Below are 23,302 nucleotides of genomic sequence, written 5' to 3'. Positions count from 1 at the left end.
GATTACCAAACTTTTTTCTTTTTGTTTCCGAATTGCAGTTTTTAACAATGGCATAAAGCTGACGTAACATTTCTCTGTCATTGTGGTTTTAGATGCAAGTTAATCAGTTAAAAACAATCCTTTTGTGTGCCAGACAATTGAGACTACTACTACTTTTCCAGTTGATGAATGGGATCGAAACTTTCTCAGATTGATGATCACGTGTTTCCACTGCATGCTCCCTAATATGAATTCAGGATTATAAAAATATAGCCAGGTTTCATTACCATAAACGAGATAAAAATCTATCTGAATTAGCAAGAATTAATTTTAACTTCTCTTTTGATAACTTTTTTCCATGAATGGAAAGGTTTGTGGAAGCGTGAAGAACAGTGTTTTTCAGTAAGTTGAATGCAAGCCAAAGCCATGGTACCAAGGACTGTATGAGAACCTTCATTGAGCCTTCATTGAGAACAAAACTTTTTCCATGATCGAAATCAATGTATTGCTACAAACGTCTCTTTATTTTGGGGCTTCCTAAATTGCAGATGGAGGGATTAATAGATTTTATAGCGCCCATTTTTCATGATCACTTCAATCATAAAAAATGAGAGCTACAAAATCTATCCTCGGTAAGACAGACCTACTCGGACACGTTTTGGAAAAATCCCATAACGGTTCCTCGCATCATTGACTAGATTCGAACCCAGGCCATATAATGGTTACAATTGTGGGGATTACCTTATATCTGTTTTACTATTTTTATACCTTTATTTTATTCACCTTTCCTATCCCCCACTTTCGCATCTGACTTGAGTACCTCACAGAAGAAATCAGGCTCTAGGGAGTTTCTATATTGAGTATATTCCTCCTTCAGATTTGGCTGGGTGTTCAAAATGGTTAAACACAACTTCAAATTGTTTATTACACATATTTACAGAAAGGAAAATGATCAATATTTAAGCACATATTACAACTTGATAGCACAATCTATATGGTACGTGGTATGGATTAATTGGTAATGTTAATTTACGTTCAAGTACATCACCTTTCTCTTTACCACAAGGCTATTAACACTTTCATGAATTTCCATTAATACTTCTTTCTTACTTAGCGATACTAATGACAAACCTTCTCTAGCTAGATTTACCTTGATACAATTCAAACCACCTTTTAAACTAGCAATTATCTTATTTATATCAGCTCTAGACAAAAAACACTTCTGATTTGGTCACCACATTACATCTGGATCATCATGTATGAAAGCATTTCTCTCTATTATCCCCTTTAATTACCCCGTCCAAACTTTTTACTTTACATCCATTTATTCAAAAGTAAATCCACCATATCTATATATTCTCCGTTCTATACCTTATTCCAACAACATTATTCTACTCATCTACATGTACATGCATATACCTTACTGTATATTTCCCATATGACCTCCCCTAATAATTCTCTTATCTTATTTCTATAGTCCTTCAAATTTGTTAAGGAGTACTTATGCTATCTAGGCACTTACTTCTAGTGACTGGCGGGATGTCTCTGTTAGGGCCTTCCGTCTTTCCTTTATTCAGGGCTGCTATCTAGAGCAACATCTTACGGCTTCCGGGGAAATATCGTCTGGCCTTTGGGACTGCTACTCAGCTTTCGGGATCTGCTATTCTGCCTGTCAGAACCGCTCCTTCTGATCCAGAGCTGCTACTTCCATTCCGGGCCTGCTATTTGCCTTCCATGACCTTTCCTGGTTATCATAGCCTTCATCGGTGGACCTGGTCATCTATGGAAATCTCCTTCTCTCACTTCACTAATTTTTGCAAACTCCCTGACATTCCGATAACCTCACCTTTCATTATTTCTCGTCGACCACCTCCTCAATATACTTCTTAAAACCTTTCAAAACGTCTTCATCCTTTTTCTTCTCTAATTTTCCCGAGCTCTCTCTTTCTTGTTCCCCGAATCTATACCGCCCCTCAAGACTGACATGCCTCCGTTAGGGACTCCAACCAATCCTCCCCTTACTATTTAAATTTACGTTCCGTTTCATTCGCTAATACCTTTCTCCTTAGCGTGCAAACCAACCTCCTTTTCGAACATTATTTTTTCTTCCCAGGCAGTATGGCCCTTTGATGACCATCGCCACAAACACTCATTTTCATTTCGCACCTTGCCTTCTAAAGCATCAGAAAATTCACATCTCAGTCAGCATGTCGCCAGTCTTAATTTGGAACCGAACACTGGACGTGCCCCCACTTCCTGTTTGTCTGACGGTGTTACAGATCAAAGGAGGGGCTTCGTCTAATCCCGTCTCACGTCCTATTGTTCGTTCTCGAGCAACCCTTTTCACGCCTATTCACAAATGACCCCCGTTACCTAGTCCTGCTGTCCCTGTTTGCTCTCGTGTATTATGGGAGTTGATGGTTTATCCCTTTGCTACTATTTATTCTCACGCTTAACCCACCCCATCACTAAATCTAACTTTCTTCGGATTTAATCTCACCTTGCGAAAAAAAACCCAATATCTTTATTTTATTTAATTTGTAACATTTTTTTCCTCTTACAATATCACTATATCTAACGTTTTTCTAATTTAAATCTTACTTTGCGAAAAATAAACCCAATATCTTTATTTAAATTAACATGTAAGATCTTACACAATCATCGTCCTCACTATTTGGGGAGAACGGTGATTATAACCACTGTGCCACTGAGGGCCGTTACCAATGCCATTTTTTTTTTTTTTTTTCTAATTCCTTTATAATAGTTGAATCATAATTTTACATCAACTGATTGGTTGCATAACCGTGGTCAAGGTGAGCGTTCTATAACGCACCTTGTGACTGAAAGCATGAACCACGTATTTCTACCTTAGTGCAGATATTGTTACTGTAGTTAGGGTTTAGGAGCATCAGCGACAGAGGCCGTATTGCTCCGTTTATGCTGTCTGTAAATTTCGTGGGTTCTATGGTCTGTTTGCTGGACGAAAATGGATTTTTCTCCCCAATTTCCGAGAAAAAACTATGCTACCCTCGCCTGAGACCGACTAACTCAGCCACGTTGTGAAAAGAGTGTATAAAAATTCCTCACGTCATTGAGGGGGCTCTAACTCAGGTCTTTTCCACCTGGTGTGGGGAGGACGGTGGTTATACCAACTGTGCTACCCACGAGGGCTATTGCAGATATTGGTAAGGGTAAACTGAAATTACTTATGATAAAATAGTTAAGTACCTTTGTATTTATGGATATAGTTTAATGCCTCCTTTTTGTTTCCCTTTCAGGGGACAACCGGGTTTCAACACACCCAGCTGGTAATTGCCACCAAAGGAATATATGTTGTATCTGTATAACAGAGAAGTGTCATACCTGAAAATGTACACTACTATTGCTTGTTATGCTGCTGTTCCTTTCCATCTAGAACCTGGTGCCGTCACGGTCGTTGAGAGGGACATGCAATTCCCACTCCAATTAGGGCGTGGTATATGTACAGATTCCATTCTAAATCCCAAGTAAATATCAAGAGACTTGTTGCGTACGTGTATATGTACATTGGGATGTGGGTGCCTCCTTGAAATGTGATTTAATTACGTCACTCCAACCCCATTACTGAAATTATCAAGAAAGAAGTACTTCGGCATGCCCGAGGAGCGCCGGCTATCTCATACTGCCAAAAGTTATGGTGCTAGGAAACCCCAGAATGCCAAAAGATGTGGTTTATCTGTTAATCATAAAAATAAGTTGCTGAGGGAATGTCACAGGAGGAAACCGGTGGTGGTGTTGGAGAGAATACTTCCAGGAAGCTTACTGCCTAAAAAAATTAGTACACAATCTTTCCCGTCCGCACACAGTTCACAACAGTTCCAACCACCGAGAAACAATGCAAAGATTTTGCCCTCAGAAAGGTATAAAGTGACGTGTCCGTCCGAAGAGATTAGTCCAAATGAATGGAGATGGGGAAGACTCCATAAAAGGTCTGCGACATCCTTAGATGTAAAATGCATCAGCCAGGCTTGCAATCCAGAGAAAACGAAGCTTAGAAAGCTTTCTGCAAAGAGTAAATCTATTAATACTACTTCATCGTCGGTAGAAGCTTTAGAATGTCGTGAGCAGTATCAGGAAGACATTAGAGGGGAAGTGAGCAACGTTCTCGAAAGGATGAAGAGTTCTCTAGATAGCGCCTCGCTGGAAGACAATGATAGCATTGCCATTATGATATCAGATGTTCGGGGTAATGCCCTTGACGCTTTTCAAATTCTAGACCTTCACTCCAAAGAGGAAGATAAGCCTCGCGAATCCATGCCCTTCTACAAAGAGACGACGGGTAAAGACTATTTCTATTCTCCAAAAGTTAAAGGTGTCGTGTTCGAAGAAATGAGTCCACCTCCTCATTCAGCCATCGTAGAATCGACGTCCACATTAGATGTTTGCAGGACGGATGGAATCATTTCAAAAGAAAGCCTAGCTGAGTTAGAAGCTGTGACCCTCAACAGATATGGCAAAAGTATGGCGTCGCTCATTTCAGAAATTACGAAAAGCACATTTGACTCAGTGATTTTATCCGAAGTAACCATCGAGGAGGATGAAAATCCCCCGCAGATTACTCAGGACAGTTGCGACTTTCCATACCCGAAAGACTTTAACCCTTATTTTAATCACAAGAGACTAAATCCATTTAACAATGTGATAAATTCCAAGAAAAAAATGCTGAATATTCCAAAACTCAAATGTCATAGAGTCCAAACAGTTCAGAAAGAGTCCGAGTTTTTCCATCGGGAGTCAAAAATATTCGAATCATTCCATCCACCATCAAACCCTTCAAAACGCACAGAGGACAGCTTTTCCAGCTCAGAGTTACCTACGACGAGTGATTACGTTACCTACCTCTCACAAAAGATTACTAACAAAAATACCTCCTGGAAGAAAAAGAAACCAACAAAGTGGAATAAATCAGATAGCCCTACTCAGAAACAAAAAACTTATAAGAAGAACAAAAACCCATCCATCCTCGGAAAATTGAAGAAGACTTATTCTCGCCAGTTACTTAGGTCGGGGTATGTGTACTCAACAGTGCGTGATTCCAATGCTCACCGCCATTACAGCGATCCTCCTCTCTTGGAACGTGAAACTGGAGATCAAATCTCAAAAGAAGATATCGAAGTGAAACGTCATTGCAACGTTAAAATTAAAAACATCTTAAAAGACGCAGAATCACGTGCTAATGACAACAGCGCAACGTCAGAGAAATGCGAGTGCAGTTCCGAAACAGATAAGACATTCAACGGAGAACAGGAAAGGCTAACACTGAAGATCGCGCTCCGGAATTCCAATAAGTTGCATTCCTTAAAGAGCAAAGGTAAGGAAAAGAAACTGAACTTTTGAATTTGAATTACTGCTAATTCACAATGACTTACATCTTTGATTCTTTTGAGTTTTGCACTTTAACATTTTGCGCATTATGCACTTTAACGAAAAGGAATTTAATGACAACGCCTTTTTCTTTTTTTTCCATGGTGAAAGTCATGATGATTCGAAAGTTTCAAAAGAGCAATTTTCTAACTCATTATTATTAAACATCGTTTACAGCTTATTAATGGCGATGCTTTCGCAATATGTTGTCCGAATGACGTACAACTTTCGGTAAATTTTTCTGTACCTCTGGCTGCTATTGTAGCTGCCACTTAATATCTTGTCAAATGCTAGTTACCACATCACCGAATGTACATATTCTATTTTATTATGTTATGTAAACAATAATAATGAGTTAGAGACTAAATCCTACACATTTTCAGCGCTCATAAAAGAGAAGGTCCGAGTGGGACAGATCAGTTACATAGTTCACGTGTACATTGTGTGTTTAGCAAAAATCTCTAATGACAGCGATTAACGCATTGCAACGATGCGTTCCCAACTAGTAAAGCAAGGTGGATGAAGTCCCGCTACTTGCGGAACCATGGTCTCACAGGCAGCCTACAAGAAAACGGAACAGGACAAGGTATTTCTGCTCCTGGGGAAGATAATCACGCTGAAACACACGGCTGCACCTAGATTTGCATTGCTAAATGCTGCGCTGATACAAACGTGCCACCAAGTGATTACTCTGCGTGTTTTCATTCGGCCAACATTGAAATACCAAATAAAGATATCCTTTTTAAACTGAATTTATTTAAATCTTACAATGCATCATTTAAAAACTTTGAATGCCAATGAGGTAGCTTTAAGAAAAAATGATGACACCGAGATGTGATCACAATCCCCCCCCCTTCCACACTGTGTGACACGGTGCGAACATCGTGACCTTTTCTGAGTTCGCCTGTCCCTGGCGAAGGTTACATGGTTGCATGGATTTGAAAAGACCCATCTGAGAATGGTTCCTTCCAGCAGGATAATTGCGCCAAGACCAGAATTGTACACAACTAGTTCCCGGAATATGAGAGTAGATTCGGATTACTGTGGTGGCCTCCCCAGTTGCTTGATCGATCTCAGTCCAACTGAGCACATGCTGGATGAGGTGTAACGAACTCTTCGTACATCCGCAATCATCCAATTGCAACAGTTGCGAAAAACAATTGAGTCAACATGGACCAGCATCCCTGTAGCATGCGTTCGTTTTGCCACGACGAATCCAGGCTGTTCTGAAGGCTAAATGAGGGGCTTACTCATGATGAGATATATGTACATACCTAATAAAGTAGCCCCTCAATGTTGAGTATCGCGTGTGAAGTTTTAGATAAAGCATTGCCTTTTCTGAAACATACAAATGGATGTCTAGATGAACGAAGACGCTGTCCTCTCTCTAGAAGAAAAGACAAGGATAGGGGAATAAATCCAAACTAAAGAGAGTAAGGAAGCATGACGAGTAATCACTGGAATCAATTACCGGCCCCCTCCCCTTTTCGCAACGAAAGTCTGGTTCTGTCGCATCGTTCGGCCAGTCTAATACTAACACTTCGTTACTTTTAAAATATTGAGTTTATTTTCAAAGTACTTTTTTTTCGATTGGTAAACGTTGATTTTTAAAATAAGAAATATGTTTTAAATTTAATTTATTTAAAGTCTAACCTGCATCATTTGAAGACTTCGATTGTGAATGAGGTATGTTAAGAAAAGTGATGCCATCCATCGAGGAGATCTATGTCCGATCATAGCGGCAACAGGAAATGATCCATGTGTGCAGTTCTCTTTCTTCTAATGGAGCCATTGTTGTTCATTTGAACAGCACGCTTCTGTTGTGTTCTTTATACGTGGGAGTTTACGCGTTTTATGTGCAATGAAACAGCTGACACTATGTACATAATACGACAAAGGGCATGATCCTGATTGCTAAATGGAAACGCTTATAGAATTTCGATATACCTTATACAGCTTATCCTTCTTTTTTTTTCTAAAGAACTAAACATTCTAAGAGCAATTTGTGATGTCTTTTGATGCTAACAGAAGCTCTCTCCTGTAGAACCTGAATTCATATCTGTTTGGATCCCCGGTCGATGACTCTGCATTGACTAGGGATCCTTACTACCGCTGAATCGCATTTTTATGAAACTTAAAATCAAAAGTTCAGCGTATGTTATGTTTTGAAAAGACCCATCTGAAAATGGTTCCTTCCAGCAGGATAATTGCGCCAAGGCCAGAATTCCTTGGCGCAATTATCCTGCAATCCGTTAATCCAGAATCCGTTACAACTTTAATCAAATTTGGCAAGCAACATTGAAAGAAATCAATATTGTGCAGAACCATATTTCAAAGGTGCAGTATAGCTAATGTACTCATAAACCCAAATCAACAGCCTAAGATATATGTAATCAAAAAACCCAATTCACTATAGCTCTTCTTACAAGTCAATTTACATATTAATGATTGTGGCTAATCAATTTCCTCGTAAACTAAACATCGCCATAAAGATAGGAACAGAATTCCTTGAAGTGCTTTTATAGCATACGTGGAACTGTTTTCAGATCTGAAGATCGATCTGGACAGTGGAACACCATCGATTTAATAATCTATACGCTCATAGGGATATAAATAATCCTACTGGTTTTAGCTTAGTAATAAAAATGTAATCGCGTTGGAGTAAAGCTTTTCTTTTTTGTTTCATTCAAATTGTACTTAAGCTATATGAGACAGCCTTTCTTACTGATCTTTCTCATATATTATTTTGTGTTTTCTGGGTCGAGACCAGGCCGTTGTATTTTAAGTGTTTAATTGTAAAATTCTTCTTTTTAGGAAGTAACTTCACTTCCATAATTAAAGTGTAAGGACTTGTACCCTCAAGTTTTTATTCACCAACGGAAAATGTGGCAACTGCAATAATGAGCCGCATAATCGCAAAACTGTAATTTACCAACAAAATTCCATCTTCTTGGTTTTGCCACTCTTCGATATCTCTACGATTTGTAACTTGTATGGTTCCATGATCAGACGATGGTGTAACACGTTGTACACTGACCTTGAGTTAAGCTCACGACTGGCACGTCTATGTATTTCCCTTGGCTTCGCTTAAAACTTACTCGAACCAGCTCCACTGCGCCCTCACTGACTTTGTTCAGCCGCCGGCATGGTTGCACGAACAGACGTCTTTTATGAATTTTACGCCTCGATTCATTGAAGGGCGAGCATTTTTCCTGTTGGTAAAGAATAAAAACTTGAAGATCCCCTTGATATTCTGCACTACTTGGAAATGGTTTCACTCTTGTATCATGTACTCTAGTCACCCAACGTTTTGGTCTTGTAAAGGAAGTTTGTGGACACCATGTATAATTAACTGTAACTAAATATAATAGTGTTGTGAAGAGGAGGGTGTTCTACGGTGGATCTTCACTTTCCCCTTAACCCGTGTGAGTTAATAGGCGTTAGGGGTCGTGCTAATCCACCTGTTTATTATAATGAATTTTAAGTTAAGCTTGCTGGTTGTCAGCAGCTGAAGCAGTGTAGTGTGTTCTCATGTACGCTGATCGATGAAATGATTGGACAATATGGCGGATGTGCAGAAACGTGTGTACTTTCAATCAAATTCTGCACTGGTATTTTTATAAAATTTTTAATAAGTAACATTTATAGCTATTGTTGTTGTATTTGAGATTTTTTGGCAAAAGGGCCTCTTGGGCCGTTTGTATCTGTTCATGATTTACCATTTATAGCTAAGCTTAGGCATTACTCTTATAGACAGTTCATCGAGTAAATATTCAAACATTTGAATTGAAACATATCAATGAATTCTAATTGGATTCATAGATCTTGTCATCTGTAAGTTGCATCTCCCTTTTCATAGAATCATTGTTCGTGTTGCATTAATTTCATTTTCCGTGTTTTTGTTTTTTGACTGATGCTGTATAAGCTTGTTTTCTTGCATCATCTAAATGGGCTGCAATTAAATGAGCCCAAAACGACGCAAAAGGTTTTCACCAAGATAATTAAGAACAGCATATCAATAAGCTTGAATGGAAGATGTACAAAAAGTTCAGACACATGTGGATCTTTGTCTGAAATGGACGAAAACCTAAACTTCATACCACATTTCGGGTATGTAAAGAATAAAATGTACGCAGAACTATGGACCTCCAGACAGGAGCTGGTGGACATTAGGAACACTGATCTTATGAAGAAATGTTTTTTTTTTTTAAAGATTCGTCATACCTGTCCCTCTCTATGCTTCTCAGATCTGGTTCTCTACCCCGTAAATTACTACCAAAGCTTTCCTAGGATTATAGTAGTGGGTCCTCAGATGGTTAAACAGGATAGCTACGTAGCCATTTACCATCTCAAGAGCTGTTTTATACTCCGATTTGGATGTCACGCCGTGGACGCCCACATAATCATCACAAAGAACATTCTCACACTCGCGAAACTGCTGACCTGTACACTCGACTTACCGAAAGATGAGTACTAGCTGATTCGGCCCCGCATGACGCAAAGGAGGAAGAATAAAAGGCTAACACAGACAGGAAGTCCTGCAGCGATTTTTTTCCGTCCCCCCCTATCAAAATCTACAGCAATCTCCAAGTAGACACAGAAAGGCTTTGCACAGAGAAGAATTATAGGACGGAAGTTTTTTTTACTCCACTTATAAATGCTACAAGCAAGCGAAGCCCACGACAGAAAGCAGAATGCAGAAAATGAATAGTGTAATGGAAGGGAACAAATTAAATGTGTAGGTTGAAAGAAAAACAAACTCAATGCGTGTCATACTCGTCACACTGTATTATTTCCGCACTGGGCACTTATGTTATCGTTGTGCTTTTCGTTTTATTATGCTGTTTTGCTGAAAACAGTCGTGCAGATGTGAACGTTGTTAAATTACTTTTAATTTCTTGTAGAATTACAAATTGTGCTTTAAATGTAAAATAACTATATAACAGGACATTGATACTTATAAATTATAAGTGGATAATGGTATGTGGAACTTATATTTGGATACTGACACCTATGATTTATTTTATATACAGTTTACAGTAATAGAATGTAAAGTATACGTTCTGTATTCACGCCTCTTGGTCAACACCTTTAACCGTATCGAATTCGTACCTTTCCATTCAGTAACACAACGCGAAAGCCCAATGAAGATGCAAACTCCAATTCGTTCATTCACTTTCAGTACAAAAAACGTTGGTCTAGGAACAAGAGAAATAAAATTAATGGCATCGCGTGAATTTGTTTTTAATATAGGTGTATCGAGTATATTTTCTTTAAAATAAAAAGAAAGATATTGAAATGTAGACAAGCATCCATTTTTTTTTTGTCTCGCCATTTCACGGATCATATCATCAACAACACTACTTCAGCCAAACACTGAACGACCATCTTGCTTGCATCTTCAATTAGTATTGCAGGAGTTTTATAGAATCATTGATTGATGCTTCTGGGTACTCGTCCACACCAAGGGAAGGTGGGTTTGTGTTTTCAGATCTGCGCTTAGAATTAAAGTATCTATTGTAATTATGTTGTTCTCCTTAAAGCCCACGTGGATAACACAGTGGATTGCGATTGCTGCCCCTTCATACCCTTGCGGAAAAGATCTCTGCTATTACGTCTAAACGAAACAAACTTATCACATATGTTGGCCAAATTAGTCGATCTGGGGCAAAAGAAAAATGTTTTTTGTTTCTTCTACAAACTCAAGTTTTTCATCCCACGAAACAGACCAAACTGATCGCACGCAATTTACAAGGTACCATAGTGTTTTTCTCAAGATTCAATTTTCGTATACTTTTTGAAAATTGATGCCTAAAACGGCCTTTGTTTCTGTGGCAGCCGTTTCACTCCAGGTTCCTAGATGAGGTTTAAAATCATTGTTGGAGGATTTTAGGAGCATCAGCAGCTAAGGCCATATGGCTCCGTGTATACTGTCTGTAAATTGCGTGTGTTCTGTGGTCGATTTTCTGTTTACTGGAAGAAAAACCTGAATTTCCGGGAGAAAAAACCGTGCTACCAGCGCCTCAAACCGACCAACTCAGCCACGTTGTGAAAAAGCCAACAAAAAATTCATCGACGAGACTCGAACTTAGGTCTTTTCCACCCGGTGTGGGTGGACAATTCTATCAACTCTGCTACCACGAGGGTATGTTCAAGGAATGCTGTTAATAAATCTCACAGAAAGTGTATTAGCAACTTATTTTAGCATATAAATTTATATTAAAATTAAATCTATATGTAAAACTATTCCACGTAAAAAGAAGGTTCTTACATGACTCTTTAATTGTAATTCTTAGATGTATTGAATTGCACAAAGTGGAAGATTTTAACGTCTGCACTGTGATTTTTCGTTCAAGTTAAGTCCGCCAAACTCCTGAATAAGGAATCTTGCAAACACGCGCCTGGCGTTTCAGAAGATTGCGAGTTGAATTACAAGAGGATAGCGCAGGATCTTCCCCGTTTTAACTGGCTCGAAACAAAATTAAAGCATTATGAAGAAGGGTCGTCTGTGCGGACCGAGGGCAAAAGGTTAGCTGCAGGCGATTCCTTATTGCGCCCTGCCAAGATGAAGAAACACTGCGGAAGAAAGGTATGAGTTCGGTTATGTTGCGAATATTGAGTCTATTAAATCAACAGTGCATTTTAAAATCAATATAATTTTAGTGATCTATTTGTAAAAGCAAATATGTCAGATACTGTTTGACTTTATATACATGCTTAATCATTGATTTATGAATGTCTCGGTATTCGTATGGTGGAAATGAATTGAGATAGTTTCCTCCACCTTTGCTCTTAACGGTCAAATTAATCAGACGCAAGAAAGAGAAAGAAAGAGCAAAAAGCGGTAATTGAGAATTTGTTGGTGTGATGACTGTTTCGTTCGCTGAACAATACTATGAACATGGCTCATAGAACGTCAATTCATCTCTGTCTGGTATCTCTGAAGAACAGTACCACCGTCCGTAAGAGGGCCAGAATTGTGAATAGGGTAGGTTTGTGTGTGTTCTGTTGTTGTGTCTGGCCACTTGGCTACCCAGAAGCATCAATCACCCGGAGAGATGAATCATCTCTCCGGGTGATTGATGCTTCTGGGTACTCGTCCACACCAAGGGAAGGTGGGCCAGTCCCAATAGTGCTCGTGCTGTCTTAATTTGAGACTCTGACCCACTGATGTTGCCAAAAGGTGGGCCAGATTCCTCTGGGGGATCACTCCTTAGGAGAAAAAAAGAGAGAGAGAGAACACAGTAAGTCGGAGGCTTTTCATAGATGGTTGTTGCTGCTAGTAACATTTGCGATTCTCTTCCACACAGTGTTGAAGAGACCTGGGTTCGAGTTACGAATCGACGAGATTAACTTGAACAGGCTTCTTTCAATGTGTGGCCGAGTTAGTAGGTCTCGAAGGGGAAGGTATCTTATTTCTAAACAACATCAGCCTTTCCTATAATCTTCACAAATATGATGACATACTGGTACGTCGATTATGGCAGTAACATCTGCCACGACGTAAGTCGACCCCAAATGCCAAGCGACAGGTATCGATTGTTTCTGCCTAGTTTTCTCCCTTTTTAACTTAAAGCTCAGTTTGCGGAACTTTAATTTTAGAAGAGTAGTGATTGCACTGGAACCCCGGAGGGAAAAGGCTATTCTGGAATCATGAGCGTTCTTTTCTCCTTATAAGATTCCGACATTTGCATTTCTTTTCAAAGGAAGGTACGAGATCAACTGAATATGAATCAGCACATGATCTTTGGTGAAAGAATAACGTGTGCTTAATCAAACAACATCAATTGGATATTGATGTATTAAGCTTCTCACTCTGTAGCATGGGATATGCTTTCAAATATGAAACGTGCGGTAATCGCTTTTAAACCAGTGGTGTCTAAAACACCAAGTGGAGTCAATTTTTAGCGTTCTTCCTCAGATGATTTAATTACTGTGAGGTCATGCTTGCAAATTGACACAGAACTTTCTTCTCGTTTATAAACAATCTGTATAATTTATTTCTAGAAATATTTGGTAAATTACTTGCATCTGTCAATCAACAATGGGGCCCTCTTGCGAAAGAGAGCCCCCTTTTAGACTTTTTAAGACTAATTTAGACTTTTTTTAAATTGTACACGGGAGACTTAAGCTGCTTCTTTCAATTTTGTATGTTCCTTTTTGTCATTCTGTGTATTTCTTCATTTCAGCTGGAGAGCCGTAATTGCTTAAACGTCAAAGACGGAATCCCACCTGATAATCCTCCGCCTTTGGAAAAAATGGAAAATCCAAAACAGGAAAAGAAACAACGATTTTCGCATTCCGTGGGTTTAGAGAATAAAGTATTTCTTCTCCGCAGCAAATCGTAAGTCCGGTTTTCATTGTCTATTTGACTAATCAGTTCTTTATCTCTGTTTTCCACAGGTTGTTAACAACCTGTGGAAAATGCTCGAATCGCGTCTGGACGGGAAGAAATTTTATCGGCCTTTTTCACAACGTGGCCAAGTTAGTCGGTCTCAGATGAGTGTTGCATTGTTTTATATTCTGGAAATTTGTTTTATCGACCAGAAAAATAGGCAAACCGACCGAATACTCTTGGCCTTAGTTGCCTTGCCGAAAAATTAAAGATAGCAAGTTGCTGTTATCGAAGATTTTGACTATCTGTCCGCCAGAAGTATAAACAGAAATCTTTATTTCTTTACAAAGATTTGACAGAGTTAGGTATATATTTCATAAAGTATTCAGATTTATATTCGCAATGAAACTCTCAAGGCAATACACATACAAATATTATAATTTGCTAAAAATCTTTAAAATAAATAAACTAAATCCATAACCGGATGAGATCGGACGTATTAAAAAACCAATATCCGATTATTGCATTAAGTCAGCGAAGTTCCGTAACACGTATTGGATGGCAGAATTCCACTCAAGTGCATAAATAGAAACCCCACTAACAGTACAAAACCCTATAAACAACTCCAAAGAGACTGTACTTAGCCATATACAGGGTGTCTCAAAAATATTGGTACAAACGCTTAGGGGAGGTAGGTAACATCTAAAGGAATGTGAATCGCGTAGGAACCCATAACCGGAAACGTCACCGTAAGTCGGTAGACGGCGCTGTTCATCAGTTCGCGAGAGAGAAAATTTCTGGTTTAGTTATTCAAGCAGTAGTCGCCGCACGAAGAGCATGAATCGATATACGAACTGTGAGCTGGCAGACATGCCCCTAATGAATGGATTACCAGAGGACAATGGACGAGCCGCTCAACGAATTTATGGAGAACGCTTCCCAGACAGACATGTACCGGACCACCATTTGTTTGCGCGTGTGCATCAAAATTTGTGCGATTATGGGTCATTTAGAGGTAACAGGAGTAGTGCGGGCAGACCACATTCGACGCAAGCTCACGCCATGGAAGAAAGTGTGTTGAATGCCGTCCAGAATAATCCTACTACCAGCACAGGTGCCGTTGCGTTAGGAGTGTCTCGTTGCAGTGTACAGCGTGTCTGGCACGACGATTCCTTACACCCCTTTCATCTCCAAAGGGTTCAGTTACTGCTTCCCCAAGATCATCCTGCACGTGTGGCTTTTTGTTTCTCCAAGAAAGTGTTCGAGACTTGGATTTTCCAGCCTATGTTTTGTTCACGGATGAGGCTTATTTCACTCGGGAAGGCTTATCCAATCAGCACAATGCTCGTGTGTGGGCTCACGACAACCCACGCAGTGTACATCCCCATGCGGCACAACATCGCTTCGCAATAAATGTGTGGGCAGGTATGGTCGGTGACTGCTTAGTTGGCCCATACCTGTTACCATCCCGCATGAACTCCGCTAAACATCGGATCTTTCTTGAACAAGTTCTACCAGGGTTACTTGACGATGTTCCAGCAAATGTGAGATGCAACATTTGGTTTCAACATGACAAGGCGACTGCCCATTATGGAAGGTGTGTTTGTGGCCATTTGGATTGGCCGTGGTGGACCCGTTGCCTGGACCCCACGCTCACCTGATTTATCGAGCCTTGATTTTTTTTCTGTGGAGGGCCCTCAAATCTATCGTGTATGAATCGCCTGTGGAGACGGAAATGGATCTCGTGGCGAGACTCGTCTGCGCTGCTGCTACTTTCAAAGAAACTCCAGGTGTGTTCGACCGTGTCCGCCAATCCATGCTGCATCGCGTCTCATGGTGGAACCTTCGAGCATCTGTTGTAACATCATGAAATGCATCCCTCTCGTACTCCATTGTTAATATTATGTCAAATAAATGTTTGCCACTAATTACTGTCTTGTGTCACTTCTGTTTCTTGTGCCTCTGCTACTACTTTCCCGTGACGTTTCCGGTTTTGGGTGGAGTGAAATGGGCGGAAGCGTAGTCGTGCATCAAGAACCAACTGCCTTTACCTTGAAATTGTGGCCTCACGAGGGAAATGATGCACTTCAGTTGAGGCGCCTCCGTAGCCAGGTGGGCAGGAGCAGCAGTGCGTAGCACACGCTTCTTGATTAGACCGGGGTTCGAGCCCGTGACCACCAAATACGGAGGATGCGGAAAGGTCAGGGAATGACCACCGCATATCCCCGGAGCAATATGGCCTTAGTTGCTAATGCTCCTAAAAATCCAAATAACAAACAAACAAACAAACAAACAAGCACTTCAGTTGCATTTGAAGCACCTGTACGTAGAATGCAGCATTCACTCTTTTCGGTTCAAGTACCTTGTGAATCAACTCATGTTTGTCGAGGAACATGATCAACATCGTCTTGATCCTGGACTTCTGTAAACGAAAATTTTTTTGGGTCTTGGTGATGATTTTGAAATCCACTGTATGCTTCGACATATCGTATCTGGGTTATACTGAAACACCCAACACTCATCACCAGTGAGAAGACCGTCGAGAAAATTAGGATTGACTTGAGAAGTCTGGATGAAGTTTTCACATGATTACACTCTTCGTTGCTCCTACTCATTCGTGAGGGAGCCAAATTTTGCACAAACCTTCCTTTTCACTATATCTTCATGAAAAATTTGACGAATCATCTCCTTATTTATATCTAACTCATCAGCCATCATTCTGATATCAAATAACGATCTATTACCACAATTTATCGAACTTTTGTTATTTAATTTACAGCCCAAACCACTTTAAGGTGATATTTCGGGCATCTTGCCGATACCCGTCATCAGACCATCTTGTTAAGGGGTGGAAAAACAGAAAGGATTAAATTTGAATTACTGTTAATTGTTATTCAATCCAATAACTATTAATTGTGTATTTTAAGTGTAAAGGATTTTTGGTTAAATTTTCATTTTGGTTACACTAGAAAACGAAGATTAAGAATAAGTAAATACATGTGGAAACATTCATCAAAATTGAATTCTTTCCTGCTTGCGGATGCTAACAGAACCTGATGTGCATACTGTAAAGAGGTGCTGCCAACAGTGAATTTATGGGTGAGCGATTATGACTCCTGTCTCTTCTGTGAAATTATCAATCGTGAATTTTCTAGTCTCATATTCCGTCATCAATTCAATGAAATATCTTTAATTATGATATTTACTGGATTTACACTTATCTTATTTCATTGTACCATGGATCCCGGTACATCAAGCCCATTTATACTTATTCAATATCAATTCATTACCGAAGGGAGTTTTGAAATTTTGTTTACAGTACTACGACAGTTCTGATAGTAGAGTTGAAAGGAAATTGGAGATTTCGTTGGGTTTACTTGGGAGGTTGGAGAGAAGGAAGCTTCAGAGTTGATGGCTAGCGTCTGGAACTGTTGCTGAACTTGGGAATAATGCGTATTACTTGGAATGGATAGAGAATAATACCTTTAGGCCAATTCTGATCGGGATTGATTGACCTTTCATCGGAAGAATATGATGGGAACTTAGATTTAAGAGCTCTTATATCAGCTTAGATGCCTTGTACATCCTTTAGGTAATTCAGGAGGTCATCTGTTTGGTATTGGGACTTAGTCGAGAGAGAGATTGCGGAGATGGCCATAATACTTTATTTCATTCGGAGATCTGCATGGGTTGGAAATGGTGTTTCTAGTGTACAAGAGTCATCCGGCTCCGGGACCGAATTAGCGCTGATACAGAAACCTGGGTCTTGGAAAGACGGACGTAAACGTATACGCTTGAATTATAACAGGATGGAAAGTGTGGTCGGTGTATAACTTGTGAGGATATGAATGTGGAAGTAAGGAAGTCTTTGCACTCATTTTTAAAGAATAAGAATTAAAAGAGGTAGAGAATCTGCCATTGCATTTGAGGGTGCTGCGTTGCTAAACTCCTCTAGCTCTAAAGTTTGTTCCTGTAGGGGGGGGGGTGGTCTTTCTGACTCGCTAATCTCTATCATTTGTTTTCTTCTTGGAGCGTGAACGCAGTCTTTTAGGAAGATTTTTTGCTCATTATTGGAGGTAACAGGAAGTTTGAGACCAGAAGATAACGCTTGAGGATGGTTATTGTTTGGTATCTCTTGCTGGATACCTTGAGGGAAGGGCTTTGAATAGATTATTATTATTTATTATTATTATTTATTTTTTTTTTTTTTTTTTTGCAATTTGGACAGATTAACATGATATTACCGGTACCATAGTTTCTATATATTTGCATAATATCTTGTGAGTTTAGAAGACTGGTGATTTACTAGAATCATCTGGATTACTCAGTTCAAGATTGTTGAAGATATCGAGGAGTACAAATTTAATCTCTTTGTTTCTTTAGATAGTATAACGACATAATCATTCAGCTCTGCCAGTGCACTTTCAATATTTTTTTCCCAAATTCAGGTTTAGTTCTTGCTTCCAATGAGGGTTTGTTGAGGTTCCATAATTCTTTTTCTAGGTTTAATCTAGAATTAAATTGAATTACATTTCTAGAGATATATTTAAAATATCTCTAGAGATGTAATTCAATAACTGCAGCAATAAATACCGATTATCATGTAATACAAACTATAGAATAAATACAACAGCTGAAAGCCATTTGTGCTCAAAAAACGCTTCTAAAGGGTTATTTGGTAATATGCACAATATTTTAACAACAGAGAAGGTTTTCAGCCATTTCATAATGGGACATTTTAACTTTCCAGATGGAACTTGTGGTTAGTCACTCGTACAGCACCAAGAATTTATGGATTTATTGGATGATTATTTTCTAGAGCAACATGTTCAAGAGGCAACCAGAGAGAGTATTACTCTTGGTCTGGTTATAAGCAGTGATTATTTGTGCATTAAGAATTTGCAGATAAATGAACCACTAGGTGGCAGCGATCACAGTGTATTTATGTGGGATTTATTTAAAGATATAATTACCATCAGGGGTAAAGGGAACGGCTTTTGCTTTCGTAAAGGCGACTACAGTGATCTCAGACAGTTTTTAAATTCTGTGCAGTGGGACCAACTGATGATGTTGCAAACAGCAAATTCTAAGTGGGAAAGCTACTAGACTTTTTGTACCGATTAAGAAATGGCGCCTCCGTAGCCAGGTTGGCAGGAGCAGCAGTGCGTAGCACACGCTTCTTGACTAGACCGGGGTTCGAGCCCGTCACCACCAAATACGGAGGATTCGGAAAGGTCAGGGAATGACCACCACATATCCCGGAGCAATATGGCCTTAGTTGCTAATGCTCATAAAAACAAAAAATAAAATAAAATAATAATCAATGGACTCTGCTCTTCATGGAGTCCCCCAGGGTTCGGTGTTGGGCCAGGTGTTGTTTTGCATAGTATCAATGATATTGATGAAGATATTATCAGGCATAATGTCCAAGTATGCTGATGATAAAAAGGTTGGCAGCGTTGTAAATGCAGTGTGCTAGAGCAACAGGATCTAGTAAAATTGGGCAAATGGGCTGAGAAGTGGCAACTGAAGTTTAACATTCACAAATGCAAAGTACTGCATATGGGTAGAAGTAATCGCAGAGAAACGTACCAACTACGTGTTACCACACTTAAGGTGGTAGAAAATGAAATATACCTGGGAGGTGCAGTCAGATATGAAGTTTTCTGAGCAGTGCAGACAGGCTGCCAGAGGAGGTCATGGGTATTTTCAATTATATACAGGAATTTTTCTAGTAGGGAAGAGGTGATTATCTCTTTCTATAAGGCAATGGTCAGGCCACGCCTTGAGTACTGCGTACAGGTCTGGAGGCCTCATTTTAGGAAGGAAGGAGTTGCTTGAGCGTGTACAGAGGAAGGGCAACAAGATTGGCGAGGGGGGGGGGTGAAGGGGTCCTCTTACCAAGAAAGGTTTAAGTTCTGCAATTTGCAGTGTCTGGCGACTAGGCACCTGCGAGGTGATCTGATTAAGGTGTATAACGCCTCGAATAGGTTGATCAGCTTCAATTCTGATGGGATTCTTCCTCTTGCTCAGATTACGAACCTGAGGGGGCATAAATTCAATTGAGGAAAGACAGTTGTAGAATAGATGTGTAGCCAGCGGGTGGTTAATTGATGGAACAAACTTCCACATGTCATTGTGGAAGTTGATAGCTTAAATAAATTCAATAGAAAACTGGACAAACATTTAGAGGAAATGGATGTGTGAAATTGATTTGATTTTTTTATGCCTCTACTACTACTTCTTTTGATGCTGTCTGCTATTGGAGGTTGGCGATCACCACGCTGTACTTCTCTATCATGGGCGAGATGAAAAAGATCTGCAGCTGATTCGTCAGTTTCTCATAAGATTCTAACGTTCCATGTTCCTGTTTTTCCTAATGAAATTTTTTGCCACCCGGGGATTCTTAGCACCCCTCTCCCATTTAAAGGACGCCAGGGACTCGGGGCCATCTCTGTCGTTGTACTAGCCATGGTTATTATTCTTGGGAAGCATAGTGCAGTAGTTTCCCCTTACTTTCTGCACCTGCTACTAAACATAATTTGAAAAAAAAAATAAATAGTTTTCTTTTCTTTTGCTCCATCGGAGTATTTTTTACCTAGTTTAATATATACAGGAAATGTGATTGCCATTTATAAAGCATCAGTTGTTTCATTTCCTAAATGTATTTAATAATATTATGCCACAGTATTTTTGGTCGAAACAGAACAATTCTTTTTGTAATGAAAGAAACAAAAAGTTTATAAGAAGTAGCTAATAATCTCTAATAATTTAAGGAGCTCCTTTGATGTTATTGTCTTACTAGTAGAAAATCTGGAACGTTTATATTTACGTTGCAATTTAGCTCATTTAAATTTCGCTAATAACGGCTTTACTAAAGCAAAATGGATAACTGATTACGTTCTGTACTGATTGGGACGTTCATTAATTATAAGGATGCATCTGATGAATCAAATTACCTGTAACATCATTAGTATTCTTGACCCTCTAAAGCAATCCATATATTAAGGGCTTGTAGGTCGTTAATCAACATATCCCAGCTTGCCTTGCGGTGTTTACAACGCATATAAGGTTTGCTAAATTGCGCATAACGAACTGAATTGTTAAAGCAATACTTTATGATCAGCTAAAATTAAATTAAGAATAACTTTCGAAGTAATCAAGTCCAAGAAGTTTACCTCTAGAGTTGGAAACATATATTGCATCTGCCAGGCTGATTTAACATTCAGAAATAAGCGTGTTGCTCTTGCCGCAGTATAAACAAGACCATTAAATGATCTTGTTTATGCTGCGGCACCACCAGATCAGAGGAGTTTATAATAATACCATTCTCAAAGAGCGTGTGCTCTTTGGGTGAACTCTCGTTCCTGATCACTCGGCTACGTCAACTGCCATGGTATTATGAGTTTACTATTTAGAGTGATTCTGTCTGGTAATTTACAAAGATTGTCGAGTATGACAATAAGATAAACCTGCTGCAAGTCATTCTCGTCACGACAGAGAATGACTTGCAGCAGGTCCAGTCTCATTTCCTCGACTTGGCCTTAGATGCCAATAGTGAAAAGTACCACCCCTACCACAGAATGAAACTCTACGACCCTTCTCCACCCTCTAGACATTAAGAAAGTTGAATTCTATACTTGAGACAAGAATCTCTCAAAGATTCATAAAATTTATTTAACTTAAAATTAAGCAACTACTGTTATTAGGATCCTGTAATTTCCTAAATCCCAAACACTAATATATATATACATATATATATATATATATATATATATATATATATATATATATATATATATACAAGATAAACACTCAATCTGAAAAGAAACCGAAAATCTGGTGTCTTTTTTTTTTTTTTTTTTTTTTTTTTTGTATGTGTCAGCCATTGGTTATTCGTTTTTAATTACCCGCAGATGTATTTAAACCTTAAACCTGTGTGTATTCTATTGCTGGTTCGCATGTTTTGTTGTAATAAAAACCAGGCAACTCCCTCCCTGAGACCAATTAACTCTGTCATGCGAAAAAAAAGCGTATAAAAGTTTATATATCCTTTAGATGGAACTCCAACCTGACTTCTTACCAACTTCCTTATGGCATTCTTCCTCTTGCTTATAGGAGGTATAAATTCAAATTGAGGAATGATATTTGCAGCATAGGTGTGAATTTGCCTTCGAAGAGCCAGCAGGTAGTTGATTCTTGAAATAAACATTCATCTCTTGTTACTGTGGAAGCGTGTAATTTGAATGAATTCTAGATAGATGGAGGGGGGATGGACAGATGAAGTGGGAAGTCTTTTTTTTGGCTGATGCGGTTCAAGTTTGCTTTCATACATCATTTTTCACTGCTAGTCGTTGTAGCCCCAATTGCTAATCGTGATCAAGCAGGAGTTCAAATGAGGCCCCTTAAAAAATGTCATATCTAAGTGTGATGATTGAGGCATCAGCGTCACGACAGAGAGGTAATGAGACGGGACCTTGCAGCAGGTCCCGTCTCATTACCTCGACTTGGCGAATTATATGGCCTTAGATGCCAATGCGCCATAAAACAAAAATCACCCTTAATTTCCAGCAAAACAAGCAGCAGTTTCTTATTCAGAGCATGTTTTCCTAATGATTGTAGTTATATTACCATCCTTTGTGCCAGTTATTCGTAGTCGCATTTTGTATAACATGAAATATTGCTCAAGACAGGAACTGCTAAACGACCTGAAATGGGAAATTGTTGTGTGACATCTTCGATACGATGATCTTGCATTTCTGTAGAATGGTTACGATGAACGATGCATAATAGATTATTCTCGATTGCTCTCTGCAATCGAGAATCCACCATAAAACGATGGACACCCACCTATGAATAAGACTGCCATCCAATATTGCGTCATATACTTGTTTTTGCTCCAAAGTAACTAAAGCCGTGAGGCGCCAGTGTACTATGACTGTAAATGCGTGATTCTGTTGTACGCTTGCTGGATAAAAAATCCCCAACGCACAGTGTGAATAGAATCGATAAACGTTTCTCCTTTTACAAGAAACTCGAACCTAGGCCATTTGTACTAGCAGAGAGATCTATTGTCAGAGAAGTTTAATTAAACTTTAATCAGAGTTCGTTTAATATAATTCACTATTTTTATGGCAGAGATTGGATTTTATTTTACATCCCAAACAAACAAACAAGATGAAATGCAGTAATGGCAAACCTCTTTTATTTACAAAGTGTTACCTCATTCGATATATCACAGGAAGAATTTCGTTCAATTCCCAGGGGACTTAGTCTCAGAATGAGACCATAAAGACTTCTATCCTCATATACTGACCTAACTGATGTTGAACGCACAAGAGACTGAAAATGTGAATAGCTTAAATGCAACTTAGCTTCCTTTGTATATTGAAAATATGTAATTTAATCAATTATTATGTAACTTTTGTAATGTAATAATTATGATTAAACGTATGCATGTATTTCAGGAAAGGTAATGAAACCATGAAGTCGACAGAAACGAAATCGTTGGATAAAGAAAACACTGTAGGTGAGTAAAGTGTGAAAACGCAGTGTTTAATATGAAAAAGTATTTCATCACCTACC

The 23,302-nt window shown here is 39.1% G+C and overlaps 1 protein-coding gene across 2 annotated transcripts in view; it reads left to right on the top strand.

Annotated features, from left to right (window-relative positions):
* Nucleotides 1-23,302, top strand: part of LOC150085832 (uncharacterized) — a 101,643-nt gene that overhangs the window by 54,980 nt on the left and 23,361 nt on the right. For both annotated transcript variants that reach the window (XM_090374265.1, XM_090374266.1), the window contains exons 2-5: nt 3,258-5,329; nt 11,739-11,971; nt 13,572-13,726; nt 23,185-23,246. In XM_090374265.1, the coding sequence (XP_090230391.1) occupies nt 3,613-5,329; nt 11,739-11,971; nt 13,572-13,726; nt 23,185-23,246 (2,167 nt within the window). In that variant the 5' untranslated portion in view covers nt 3,258-3,612. The remainder of the gene's footprint in view (nt 1-3,257; nt 5,330-11,738; nt 11,972-13,571; nt 13,727-23,184; nt 23,247-23,302) is intronic.

The sequence above is a fragment of the Mastigoproctus giganteus genome, chromosome 5 (genome assembly GCF_048544385.1).
Source record: "Mastigoproctus giganteus isolate SK-2022 chromosome 5, ASM4854438v1, whole genome shotgun sequence".
Classification (NCBI taxonomy): Eukaryota; Metazoa; Arthropoda; class Arachnida; order Uropygi; family Thelyphonidae; genus Mastigoproctus; species Mastigoproctus giganteus.
This window is presented reverse-complemented; position numbering and strand designations above follow the sequence as displayed.